Source organism: Glandiceps talaboti, chromosome 21 (genome assembly GCF_964340395.1).
Source record: "Glandiceps talaboti chromosome 21, keGlaTala1.1, whole genome shotgun sequence".
Classification (NCBI taxonomy): domain Eukaryota; kingdom Metazoa; phylum Hemichordata; class Enteropneusta; family Spengelidae; genus Glandiceps; species Glandiceps talaboti.
Window position 1 is genome coordinate 18,830,589 of NC_135569.1, and position 14,311 is coordinate 18,844,899.

The following is a 14,311-nucleotide window of genomic DNA, read 5'->3' on the forward strand; positions in this document are numbered from 1 at the left end:
TTCAATCCCGATCAAGATACAAGAAAACTTCATTATCTCACGTAAGGGAAATTACGGTGACATGGTTCCATACATTAAACTCATATTGAAATAACGATGAAGATACAATATAAAAATATACACTCGGTTTATGTCTTAAAAAATGAAATACAAACTTTAAAAGACTCCCAATACGCAATTAAATGCACACTATAAATGACTAAGTTTACCATTAATATCTTCTAAATATTACACTGCCTTGACCTCTGTAAGTCAGATATATTGATAAAACAAAGCAATGTAGAGTAAAGATCTTTTTCAGAAATCATCTAGTTTGGTTTAATATTCTGATTGAAGTATACACAAAACTTGATTTGCTTCTGACTGTTCTGAATTTTGGGACACACATTTTGCATTACTGTTATCTTAATAAGGATTACATTTTTTTTTTGTATGGACCAATATAATATTGATGTTGATACATGCCTTCTATAACATTACAATTGTCTTCGTGCATTGTTAGAACAGCTTATTGCATATGTAGGTTCACGTTGTTTTCATGTAGAATAAATTTTGTCACTCACGTACCAGGAGTGACTATTTAAAGTGACAATACCAGGAGTGACTATTTAAAGTGACAATACCAGGAGTGACTATTTAAAGTGACAATACCAGGAGTGACTTTTTAAGGTTGAGATGCAGGTTCGTCAGCTCATTTTTCCTCCATCACATTTCACAGTAAAGACAAGATAAATACACCATTTTTTTCATTAATTATGTCGAGTCTTTGTATGAAGTTGTGGTTTCTGTGGTGATTTTTTACATTTATAACCATATTATTGATCTATACCAAAAACTCTATTTTTTTTACAATTTTCACTTAAAGCTATTTAACTTTTACAAACAGTTGAATTATAGTCCTCTTTTCGACTTTAAATGAAAGCTATGTACATAAGCAAAAAAACGTTCCTCCGGATTTTTTATTTTGTCTCTCATTGTCTTGTTATAATCATCCAAAGTTGTATTTTTGTGTTTTTTGCATAAATTACCGCTTTTCACACTTCTCAACGCAATATCTCTTGATTCCCTCAAAAACTAAACAATCCGGAGGAACCTTTTTTTTGACACACTGTCTCCGAGTATTGTCTCCAAATTTGACACAGCTGGGACGTTCTGACGCAAAGTTAAATAGCTTTGAACTTCACACAGTATACAAAATAAAGAACGCAGAAAAATGCTAATTTACACAATTGGTCTCCTTCCACCCGACAAAACCTTTCAAAAGCTTTCAAATTCGACAGACATTGCAACAGCTTTTTTCTGTGACTTGCAAATATGTTACTCAATCCTTGTCATTTGGTTGTGTACGTTGCTTTGCTACAGACATGAAGAAAATCGGGTATTTTAGGAGGGTCATGAAATGCTACAGATAGAAACATGTTTGTTTCCCGCGATAAAGGTGTCATGTCATCTATTATTCATCTACGGGTGGAGACTTTGGTTTAATCTTTTAATATGGTACGCATGCCGTTCTCGACATTACATAGTATACTTTCTGGTTTGGATTCGAAGCCCTTGCTCTACGCAGTTGGTGTTCGTGTTCGTGTTTTGACTCGAATATGGGCTACGTTCTGATTTGAAGCCATATTCCTGCTCATGTATTAGGCATTGCTACGCAATTGTTGTTGGTGTTTCATTGAAGACACACAATAAAAAAAATTAACCTTTTCCCTGAAATTAAATTTCCACACCACGACACCGTACGACATCGGGAATTTTATACAAATTGTAAGGAGTGTTACAAAACTACGGTATAAATAATGGTACTAGACGAACTCACTTCAACAGTTTTTCTTCCACTGCGAGTGACGTTTTATGATACTCGGAGTCGTAGTAGACATTACCTCATTTATTTAAACTACTTGTACCTTCAAAATCTCCGTTTTATAACTTTAATAGCCATGAGGATCGCTCGGTGCCAAATTCTTAACGGGCTTGCCGTTCATGTTTAGACAGCGTCATCGTACACGCAAATAAACAACGCTACGCACGTATACTACTACAGTACATGTGACTCGGTGTCTCGAAAGTTCACGAAGGATCGAGCCGTGATAAGCCAATCATTAGAGTGTGGTTGCCACAATTTATAGGACCTTCACCCTAATAATATAATATAGTATGTGAAGAGGACGTTGTCAAAATCCACCAACGCGAAAGTTCAAAGCTAATCTATGGCCACGTTCTGTGAAACTTACAGAAATGTAATACCCGGAAATCGCCGATGCAATGTCACGCATCTGACATGAACTCTCAAGTCTCGAAGATAGCGTGGTTCATTTTCGATGCGCCAACGTGTTGATTAAATCGTTTTATTTTTGTAAACATCAATTTTTTTCGATCGGCTAAAACAATTAGCCTGCAATACTGTTAGATTTTCGAGATTTGTATGTTATAACTTTTTTTACATGCATGGTACTTGAAAACCGTCATCTAATACATCGCCGTCGCATCGGGTACACTTGAAGGCTGTAGTGTAGGCTGCTTTACTGAAACATTTTTAGCACTGGTCAAATTCAACGTGCATAAGTCCGGGTTCAAAGGAGGTATTTTTTACTTTTTATTGGTTATAACCAAATTTACCGAGTTTGATTGGTTTTGTACAACAACCCAGCTAAGAGATCATGTCACGTCAGTCATTGCACAGAGGCCTACTAGCTATGGCTCATTTGCATAATGTAAAGACACTCTTCTGTAATCAACATATCTGTCAATCTTCTTTACATATGCAAATCCTTGTACATAAACATTCAGGAATGAAACCATATAAAACACACATAGCGTTAGAGTTCATGTCATTTTTTTTCATTTCAAATTTATTAATAGAATTTATTAATATTTTCAAAAAATCTTTTAACCAAATGATGGCACATACCATGAAGCTTCATAATGAGCAAAAAAAAAAAGGCCAAAATTCACCAACGAACCTGCATCTCATCCTTAAAGTGACCATACCAGGAGTCACTATTTAAAGTGACCATACCAGGAGTCACTATTTAAAGTGACCATACCAGGAGTCACTATTTCAAGTGACCATACCAGGAGTCGCTATTTAAAGTGACCATACCAGGAGTCACTATTTAAAGTGACCATACCAGGAGTCACTATTTCAAGTGACCATACCAGGAGTCACTATTTAAAGTGACCATACCAGGAGTCACTATTTAAAGTGACCATACCAGGAGTCACTAATTAAAGTGACCATACCAGGAGTCACTATTTAAAGTGACCATACCAGGAGTCACTATTTAAAGTGACCATACCAGGAGTCACTATTTAAAGTGACCATACCAGGAGTCACTATTTAAAGTGACCATACCAGGAGTCACTATTTAAAGTGACCATACCAGGAGTCACTATTTAAAGTGACCATACCAGGAGTCACTATTTAAAGTGACCATACCAGGATTCACTATTTAAAGTGACCATACCAGGATTCACTATTTAAAGTGACCATACCAGGATTCACTATTTAAAGTGACCATACCAGGAGTCGCTATTTAAAGTGACCATACCAGGAGTCACTATTTCAAGTGACCATACCAGGAGTCACTATTTCAAGTGACCATACCAGGAGTCACTATTTCAAGTGACCATACCAGGAGTCACTATTTAAAGTGACCATACCAGGAGTCACTATTTAAAGTGACCATACCAGGAGTCGCTATTTAAAGTGACCATACCAGGAGTCGCTATTTAAAGTGACCATACCAGGAGTCACTATTTAAAGTGACCATACCAGGAGTCGCTATTTAAAGTGACCATACCAGGAGTCGCTATTTAAAGTGACCATACCAGGAGTCACTATTTAAAGTGACCATACCAGGAGTCACTATTTAAAGTGACCATACCAGGAGTCACTATTTAAAGTGACCATACCAGGAGTCACTATTTAAAGTGATACGGGGAACTTGGAATATTCCCATTAGATATATTTGTGAAGAAAAAAGCAATATAATATCATGCCCATTCAATGAATGCAATAAAAAACATATTACAAGAAGTTTTCAATTTCAACATTGAACATCAATTACAAACAAACTTCATCTCACCGTAGGAAAACAGTTTAAATAACAGTGAGGAAAATGGAAATAATAACAGTAAACTTAGAACATACAAACTCATTAAATCAGATTTAAAGCTTGAACCTCCTGAACTAAGAATAATAATCAGTAAATTTAAACTAAGCGACCACAAGCTTGAAATTGAAAAAGGCCGTTACAACAAAATACCAGCAAAAAGTAGATTATGTAAAATATACAATTCAACACAAATAGACGAAAAGACGAAGACGAAAAACACTTTGTTCTACAATGTTCCATTTATGATTTACACAGGCAAGACCTATTTAATGAAGCATATATATATATTGATAATTTTATAAACTTACCAGAAGAACAAAAAAACAATGAACAACACAAATCTAATTATTGCACTTGGCAAATATATCAAATTAAGCAATATACAAAGAGACCACCATCTACAAAATAATTGTAATACATAATAAAATATACATCTCCATAAATCTGTCTAATTACCATACATTATTTTTCTCTTTCTTTTCATTAAATATTATTTTCCTTTTATGTTTTGTACCATTAACAACTTCCCAGGGTTTTGTTAGATGTACTCAAATAAATAAATAAATAAATAAACTATGTCAAGAAACTCTAGCCCAGAGTCTATAAGTCTAGGTAGGCTTCATGTATATCATTGCCTGATCTGAATATGAATGAATCTGTGTTGGTAAACAGAATCAGCCAATCACAAAAGTATATACATGTGATGGACTTGGATGTATCAGTGGAGGGTTGAAACATCGCTTCATGAAAGATAAATAGGCTATGAGTCTGGCATACCTTGTGTACACTACATTTATCCATGCAACAATTACCTTGGATCTTCACAGGTATTGCATCCAGATCAAGAATACACACAGTCAGTAGCTACCCATCCCATCGCCATGACAACCATGCCATCCATGCCAACACTACCAACCACTCATTGCCAGTCCATGACATTTCCTTCCCCACCATGGGATGTGATCCCACCTGTGTCTTCATCCTACCATCAAGTTTCTCAATTCAGTCCAACACATGGTGAGTCAAAACTTTTCAAACAGTCCATTTACCCACGATTCAAGAAGCCCCACTTATCTAAATGTCAACACTTGGTGGCGCTATTCACATGAACAGAAGCCACTTTCATGATTACTAGTTGATGATTAATAGCTTTAATAGTTTTTTTTCTACCCATAATATATAAACAAGATCCTCTGTGTGATTTTAATATGCGTATCTCTCTCTGACTTTGCTGTGAAAGAAATCTTTGTCTTTATCTACTGACTGCTAATTTTTTGACTCGGTGTACAGTTGTAAATATTATCATTATTGCAGGCTTGGCAACAAATTCCTCAGAAGTGGAAATCTTTAGCTGCTTTTAGTTGTAATTGTTATATTTTTCAAATAAATTATTGAGTCTTGCAACAGGCAAGAGTTATAATCGTGTAACATTTTCTAAAGTCATCTTTTAATATTATATTATTATAGTTGTGTACTCTTTGCTTGTAACCACAAAATGGACAACATGCTTCTTTCAGAATGTGGAAAAACAAAAGAAAGCCAATCACTTGATGGAACTCAAAAAAAAGCAATACATAAAAATGATAGATTTATTATATTAAAGAGTGGTAATCCAATAAATTTTAGTAGTGATGGTAGAATTTCAATGGCGTGACCAAGATTCTACTCTAAACTGATAAAGTTGAAAGTTTGTCCAGAAAACTTTTCAGATATATGTATATACCGGAGTTTTCCGAAAACAAGCCCATCCGTAAAGTCGCCCATGGGCAATTATTTGGCGAGTGGGCATCTATTTGGTTTTTCAGATTCACTACGGCAAGAATTTTGCCTTGTTATATTGGTAACATTAGTTTTTATTTAGTTCGAATGTTCAGTTGAAAAAACCATAAACTTAGAGTGCCAATAAAAAATGGACGTTTTTTCCACGAGAAGAATGTGACCGTGAAGGTAGGTACGGACACTTTTGTGCTGACACCGATCATCAAGCCGGCAGATGACTCGGGATGATCCGCAGACGTCACTGTCAATGACACACTGCATCTAAAATAGGTCAGGGTAATTTGCATGTTACGTTACGAGTGGGCACACAAAGTGAATTTAACATCAAGTGAGAGTTGATGTAATGTGTAATGTCATGTATAAATGAGTTCATGGAGATTTACAGCATGGATTGAGTGGGGATGGTTTGTTTGGTAGTTTTTTGTCTCCAAGGGAAAAAATACTTTTAATTTCCCAATCATAAAACGATAGTACAGTGATGACAGACAACAAAATGCTGGCCGGTGGCTCGGTAATGGTAGTTCTCTTTTTGGAGTATGTGGTGGCCCTGAAAAGGGCCGTTTGGTTTGGGTTTCAACATGTTAAATCTGAGGGTACCACACTTACTCGGTAATAGTGTAGTCAAGTGCAGTACAACGGAGGATTTTTCGTACTGTGACTTCTTTACTCTCGGATAGGTAAAACCCAAGATTGCTAATCTGGGCAATACCTACTCTGCGAGAGTGGACGAATGCATTTTTTTTGGCTTGATTAAAACACTGCCAAATAATCGCCCTGGGCTTCTATTTAGTTCCGCTGTTGTGGTTCCGAATTTGCCGATTTTCCGAATAGTGGCCCAGGGCTAGTTTTCGGAAAACTCCGGTATATATATACAAAAATGTAGCTTTTTGTGAAAAGATTTTTTGTAAATCATTCCTTCATTCATTAACAATCATAGATGATATGTGATGTGATTTTTATTATAAATTCTCATAGAGACAAAGGATGAAATTAAAAGACAACTCATTTGTGCATTTAAAAAATAAAGTCCTTATGGTTGAGCTTTAGCTATAGCTCAAATTTAGAATTTAAGAACAAACTTTATTTAATACTAGTTTTCAAAAATTACAATCCATGTTTTTAACATTCTAGGGAATGGACCGACAGAATTGACAACATCAGCAACTGGTATTGCTACATTACGAATGAAGTCACGTGAACATTCAGCAGCACTTGGTTTGTCTATGCAAGCAGACTAAATAAGATGTTGAATGAGAGATCTTGTGTTTGGTGTATGCTAATATATCCTATCATATCATTGTTAGAGCTACCACAGAGTGCCTAGATTTAAAGACACCATGAACAGCTATCATTGTTATGGTTACCACAGAGTACCTAGATAAGACACCATGACCTGGTCACTGTTGTAGCAGTCATGGTGACTGTGGTCACTGCAAGTAAACTTGTATGATTGACATGTACAATATAAATTGATATCCTAATATAACAACCATTTGTACTGTTGTTTGTACCAGTTCACTTTGCCATGATGTAAACAATAAATGTTTAATAAGTAGAAGGCATGAAACTTTGGAAATATCAATCTGTATCTTTGTTATTGAACTTATTAACAGTTTATTAGGTATTGATTAAGTTATTGTTTCTTTTTTCTCAGTCTCAATAGGTAAAGCAGGTAAGGGTCATGTATGGATGCATCAGATAGTAGCTACAAGTTTAGATAGTAGCTACAAGTTTAGATAGTAGCTACAAGTTCAGATAGTAGCTACAAGTTTCTGGTCTTCAAGGAGAGATCACTATAATACCCAGTTTATGTTTTCAATGTCTTAAGTTTACTTTTAGAATTAAACTTTGATTACTTGTTCAAATTATAAAATTATAATAGTTTTTTCAAATTCATTATCTCTTTCCCCTCCCCTATCAAATTCATTATCTCTTTCCCCTCCCCTATCAAATTCATTATCTCTTTCCCCTCCCCTATCAAATTCATTATCTCTTTCCCCTCCCCTATCAAATTCATTATCTCTTTCCCCTCCCGTATCAAATTCATTATCTCTTTCCCCTCCCGTATCAAATTCATTATCTCTTTCCCCTCCCTATCAAATTCATTATCTCTTTCCCCTCCCCTATCAAATTCATTATCTCTTTCCCCTCCCCTATCAAATTCATTATCTCTTTCCCCTCCCCTATCAAATTCATTATCTCTTTCCCCTCCCGTATCAAATTCATTATCTCTTTCCCCTCCCCTATCAAATTCATTATCTCTTTCCCCTCCCCTATCAAATTCATTATCTCTTTCCCCTCCCATATCAAATTCATTATCTCTTTCCCCTCCCCTATCAAATTCATTATCTCTTTCCCCTCCCCTATCAAATTCATTATCTCTTTCCCCTCCCCTATCAAATTCATTATCTCTTTCCCCTCCCATATCAAATTCATTATCTCTTTCCCCTCCCCAGTCAAATTCATTATCTCTTTCCCCTCCCGTATCAAATTCATTATCTCTTTCCCCTCCCGTATCAAATTCATTATCTCTTTCCCCTCCCGTATCAAATTCATTATCTCTTTCCCCTCCCGTATCAAATTCATTATCTCTTTCCCCTCCCCTATCAAATTCATTATCTCTTTCCCCTCCCGTATCAAATTCATTATCTCTTTCCCCTCCCATATCAAATTCATTATCTCTTTCCCCTCCCCTATCAAATTCATTTTCTCTTTCCCCTCCCGTATCAAATTCATTATCTCTTTCCCCTCCCTATCAAATTCATTATCTCTTTCCCCTCCCCTATCAAATTCATTATCTCTTTCCCCTCCCCTATCAAATTCATTATCTCTTTCCCCTCCCCTATCAAATTCATTATCTCTTTCCCCTCCCATATCAAATTCATTATCTCTTTCCCCTCCCCTATCAAATTCATTATCTCTTTCCCCTCCCCTATCAAATTCATTATCTCTTTCCCCTCCCCTATCAAATTCATTATCTCTTTCCCCTCCCATATCAAATTCATTATCTCTTTCCCCTCCCCTATCAAATTCATTATCTCTTTCCCCTCCCCTATCAAATTCATTATCTCTTTCCCCTCCCCTATCAAATTCATTATCTCTTTCCCCTCCCCTATCAAATTCATTTTCTCTTTCCCCTCCCGTATCAAATTCATTATCTCTTTCCCCTCCCCTATCAAATTCATTTTCTCTTTCCCCTCCCCTATCAAATTCATTTTCTCTTTCCCCTCCCCTATCAAATTCATTTTCTCTTTCCCCTCCCCTATCAAATTCATTTTCTCTTTCCCCTCCCCTATCAAATTCATTATCTCTTTCCCCTCCCATATCAAATTCATTATCTCTTTCCCCTCCCCTATCAAATTCATTATCTCTTTCCCCTCCCCTATCAAATTCATTATCTCTTTCCCCTCCCCTATCAAATTCATTATCTCTTTCCCCTCCCATATCAAATTCATTATCTCTTTCCCCTCCCCTATCAAATTCATTATCTCTTTCCCCTCCCCTATCAAATTCATTATCTCTTTCCCCTCCCGTATCAAATTCATTATCTCTTTCCCCTCCCCTATCAAATTCATTATCTCTTTCCCCTCCCGTATCAAATTCATTATCTCTTTCCCCTCCCCTATCAAATTCATTTTCTCTTTCCCCTACCCTATCAAATTCATTATCTCTTTCCCCTCCCGTATCAAATTCATTATCTCTTTCCCCTACCCTATCAAATTCATTATCTCTTTCCCCTCCCCTATCAAATTCATCATCTCTTTCCCCTCCCCTATCAAATTCATTTTCTCTTTCCCCTACCCTATCAAATTCATTATCTCTTTCCCCTCCCCTATCAAATTCATTATCTCTTTCCCCTCCCCTATCAAATTCATTATCTCTTTCCCCTCCCGTATCAAATTCATTTTCTCTTTCCCCTCCCCTATTTATTTTAACATAATAAAAGCATAATTTCGCTCTCAATACTGTCCTTGACAAAATTATAAACTGTCAAACATTCCAGGGTAAGATTTATAATATGGCAGATTCCATGGCATTTCATCAACATGCAATATTAGCTTAGATATCATTTTCATTCAAACTCAGCAGTGGAAAAGTGAGATACTTGGACCACTACATATTATCTATCATATTAACACAAATGTGACTTCAAACTTTGATCCTGAGTGTCACAAAGCTAACTACCACCGTATATACTGCCAGATTTGAAGTGCCATGGAGACTACAAAGACATCTATAGAGTTTGTTACTACTACAAATACTACAGTCTGGATCTAAAATAACCTTGTATGTCATGTGACATTATGATAAAGACAAAAGATTACATAGTTTGGACACTAGGAATGCTATTTAGAAAGTGTTGGTGTGAAGGCCACAACAGCCGAGTCCAATAGGCTATCATTATGAAATCTCTAGCTCTCTGATGTCAATTGTCATTGATGACATTGTCAGCCAGTCTTAACATTTCACTGCATTTATTTTAAATCATGTAATTTTTAGGATTTTGTTAGGCCTAATGACTAACTTACAATTTTGTACACCATGAACAGTATTGAACCCTAAGTGATCCTTATTGGGAACTGACATGTTATACAACATTTATCTTTGCAAACTTATCACAATGTATAGTGTAAATAAACCATTCTGTTTATAATGATAGCGACAATGATAAGAACTGAAACAGAAAGCTCCAACAAATATTTACCCATCGGTAAATGTTTAGATATATTTATTTTACACATAGATCATATCCGAATGGGGGAAAAACAGAGAAAAGTTCTCATGCCAAGCAATGCTATCATACAATAATTATATGAAAATAAAGTATTTTTGAAGTCTCCAGGTGACATAACAGTTATTGTTTGGTATGTTTAGGATACTTGTACTCTGTACAGTATCAAGTACTTATTTGTATGGGATACCATATACAGTCACCCTTGTGCACAGACTGAAAGATGCAACCCAAGGTCATCTTAAAGTGGCTTAAAGTGTGAATGAGGATTGGGCTATTTATTTTGGATTTTTAATTTACAAAACAATTTTATCATGGCTTCCTAATTGCAAAATTAATGTAAACAACATATGCCATTAGTCCTTGTTTGTACCTCATTAAATGGCAAAAGATTAATAAATGTGTAAAATGTTTGTTATTGTATGTAAAACGTTTTTACATATTTTTAGTGTTTTCCAATGTACTGAGTCTTCAAATACAGACTCAGTTAGTGTTGTTTCACATTGATTTTTTAATTAGGAAGCCATGATAAAAAAATTCTATAAAATTAAAATCCAAAATAAATACTAAATCTCCATCACCATATGGGCACTTAGAAAACACAGACAATAGTACAATGTGTTCCATTATTCAATGAGAAAATATGGTCAGACTTGTGACATTGAGACATAGTCAAGGGTATATGGGTCCCTAATCTGTGACTTGAATTTTTTCTGCATAGTGTGATCCATAGAGAATTGTTTTTAGTTGTATAAGGTACCTATCACCCAACAGTATGATAGAATGAAAAACTTTCTAATCTTTGAACAAAACATTAAAATTTGAGCAAAAAACCTGTGATTTTAAAATTGTATACAACTACTGTTTAACTCTCCACTTCAAATTTGATCAGCTTCATATTTAAAGACTCAAAAATGGAAAATAAGAAGAAAAAACTTTAAAAATTTTATCATGAAATTTTTCATACCTGTAACCTGAATTTCCAGAAAATTAAATAAAAAACTGTTGCACTATCACTCTAATTTCAAACACATAATATTTTGAAACAGGGTAGAAGAACTCCTTTTAAAACTCTTTTTGAAAGTTTACCTTACAGTTCTAAAAACTTTTTTAACATGTACTTATTAAAACTTTGAAATGTTTTTAAACAAGTAAATATTATATCTTAACAAGTTATGCATCTCAACTTTGTTAACAAGTGGCTGCATTTTTTTAAAGAAATGGATTTTTCTGAGAGTTTGAGAAGTTTATATATATAGAAAAAAGAGAGGAAAAGTTTAAAGTTGGTTTTATAAGCCATATTCACATATTACTTCATTGATGAGAAAGGGGATATAGTCTATGTAGTTGTCAGCTATTCTTACCATGGTGATATAGTCTATGTAGTTGTCAGCTATTCTTACCATGGTGATATAGTCTATGTAGTTGTCAGCTATTCTTACCATGGGGATATAGTCTATGTAGTTGTCAGCTATTCTTACCATGGTGATATAGTCTATGTAGTTGTCAGCTATCCTTACCATGGTGATATAGTCTATGTAGTTGTCAGCTATTCTTACCATGGGGATATAGTCTATGTAGTTGTCAGCTATTCTTACCATGGTGATATAGTCTATGTAGTTGTCAGCTATTCTTACCATGGTGATATAGTCTATGTAGTTGTCAGCTATTCTTACCATGGTGATATAGTCTATGTAGTTGTCAGCTATCCTTACCATGGTGATATAGTCTATGTAGTTGTCAGCTATCCTTACCATGGTGATATAGTCTATGTAGTTGTCAGCTATTCTTACCATGGTGATATAGTCTATGTAGTTGTCTGCTATTCTTACCATGGTGATATAGTCTATGTAGTTGTCAGCTATTCTTACCATGGTGATATAGTCTGTGTAGTTGTCAGCTATTCTTACCATGGTGATATAGTCTATGTAGTTGTCAGCTATTCTTACCATGGTGATATAGTCTATGTAGTTGTCAGCTATTCTTACCATGGTGATATAGTCTATGTAGTTGTCAGCTATTCTTACCATGGTGATATAGTCTATGTAGTTGTCAGCTATCCTTACCATGGTGATATAGTCTATGTAGTTGTCTGCTATTCTTACCATGGTGATATAGTCTATGTAGTTGTCAGCTATTCTTACCATGGTGATATAGTCTATGTAGTTGTCAGCTATTCTTACCATGGTGATATAGTCTATGTAGTTGTCAGCTATTCTTACCATGGTGATATAGTCTATGTAGTTGTCAGCTATTCTTACCATGGTGATATAGTCTATGTAGTTGTCAGCTATCCTTACCATGGTGATATAGTCTATGTAGTTGTCAGCTATTCTTACCATGGTGATATAGTCTATGTAGTTGTCAGCTATTCTTACCATGGTGATATAGTCTATGTAGTTGTCAGCTATTCTTACCATGGTGATATAGTCTATGTAGTTGTCAGCTATTCTTACCATGGTGATATAGTCTATGTAGTTGTCAGCTATCCTTACCATGGTGATATAGTCTATGTAGTTGTCAGCTATTCTTACCATGGTGATATAGTCTATGTAGTTGTCAGCTATTCTTACCATGGGGATATAGTCTATGTAGTTGTCAGCTATCCTTACCATGGTGATATAGTCTATGTAGTTGTCAGCTATTCTTACCATGGGGATATAGTCTATGTAGTTGTCAGCTATTCTTACCATGGGGATATAGTCTATGTAGTTGTCAGCTATTCTTACCATGGTGATATAGTCTATGTAGTTGTCAGCTATCCTTACCATGGTGATATAGTCTATGTAGTTGTCAGCTATTCTTACCATGGTGATATAGCCTATGTAGTTGTCAGCTATCCTTACCATGGTGATATAGTCTATGTAGTTGTCAGCTATTCTTACCATGGTGATATAGTCTATGTAGTTGTCAGCTATTCTTACCATGGTGATATAGTCTATGTAGTTGTCAGCTATTCTTACCATGGTGATATAGTCTATGTAGTTGTCAGCTATTCTTACCATGGTGATATAGTCTATGTAGTTGTCAGCTATTCTTACCATGGTGATATAGTCTATGTAGTTGTCAGCTATTCTTACCATGGGGATATAGTCTATGTCAGCTATTCTTACCATGGGGATATAGTCTATGTAGTTGTCAGCTATTCTTACCATGGGGATATAGTCTATGTAGTTGTCAGCTATTCTTACCATGGTGATATAGTCTATGTAGTTGTCAGCTATTCTTACCATGGTGATATAGTGTATGTAGTTGTCAGCTATTCTTACCATGGTGATATAGTCTATGTAGTTGTCAGCTATTCTTACCATGGTGATATAGTCTATGTAGTTGTCAGCTATTCTTACCATGGTGATATAGTCTATGTAGTTGTCAGCTATTCTTACCATGGTGATATAGTCTATGTAGTTGTCAGCTATTCTTACCATGGTGATATAGTCTATGTAGTTGTCAGCTATTCTTACCATGGTGATATAGTCTGTGTAGTTGTCAGCTATTCTTACCATGGTGATATAGTCTATGTAGTTGTCAGCTATTCTTACCATGGTGATATAGTCTATGTAGTTGTCAGCTATTCTTACCATGGGGATATAGTCTATGTAGTTGTCAGCTATTCTTACCATGGTGATATAGTCTATGTAGTTGTCAGCTATTCTTACCATGGTGATATAGTCTATGTAGT

General features: G+C 35.4%; 1 protein-coding gene across 1 annotated transcript in view; it reads left to right on the plus strand.

Moving 5' to 3' along the window:
• LOC144451323 (paired box protein Pax-3-like) overlaps positions 1–7,135 on the plus strand; it is a 51,956-nt gene extending 44,821 nt beyond the window's left edge. The window contains exons 6-7 of the mRNA XM_078142126.1: positions 4,946–5,135; positions 7,029–7,135. Of these exons, the coding sequence (XP_077998252.1) occupies positions 4,946–5,135; positions 7,029–7,135 (297 nt within the window). The remainder of the gene's footprint in view (positions 1–4,945; positions 5,136–7,028) is intronic.
• The last annotated feature ends 7,176 nt before the right edge of the window (positions 7,136–14,311 follow it).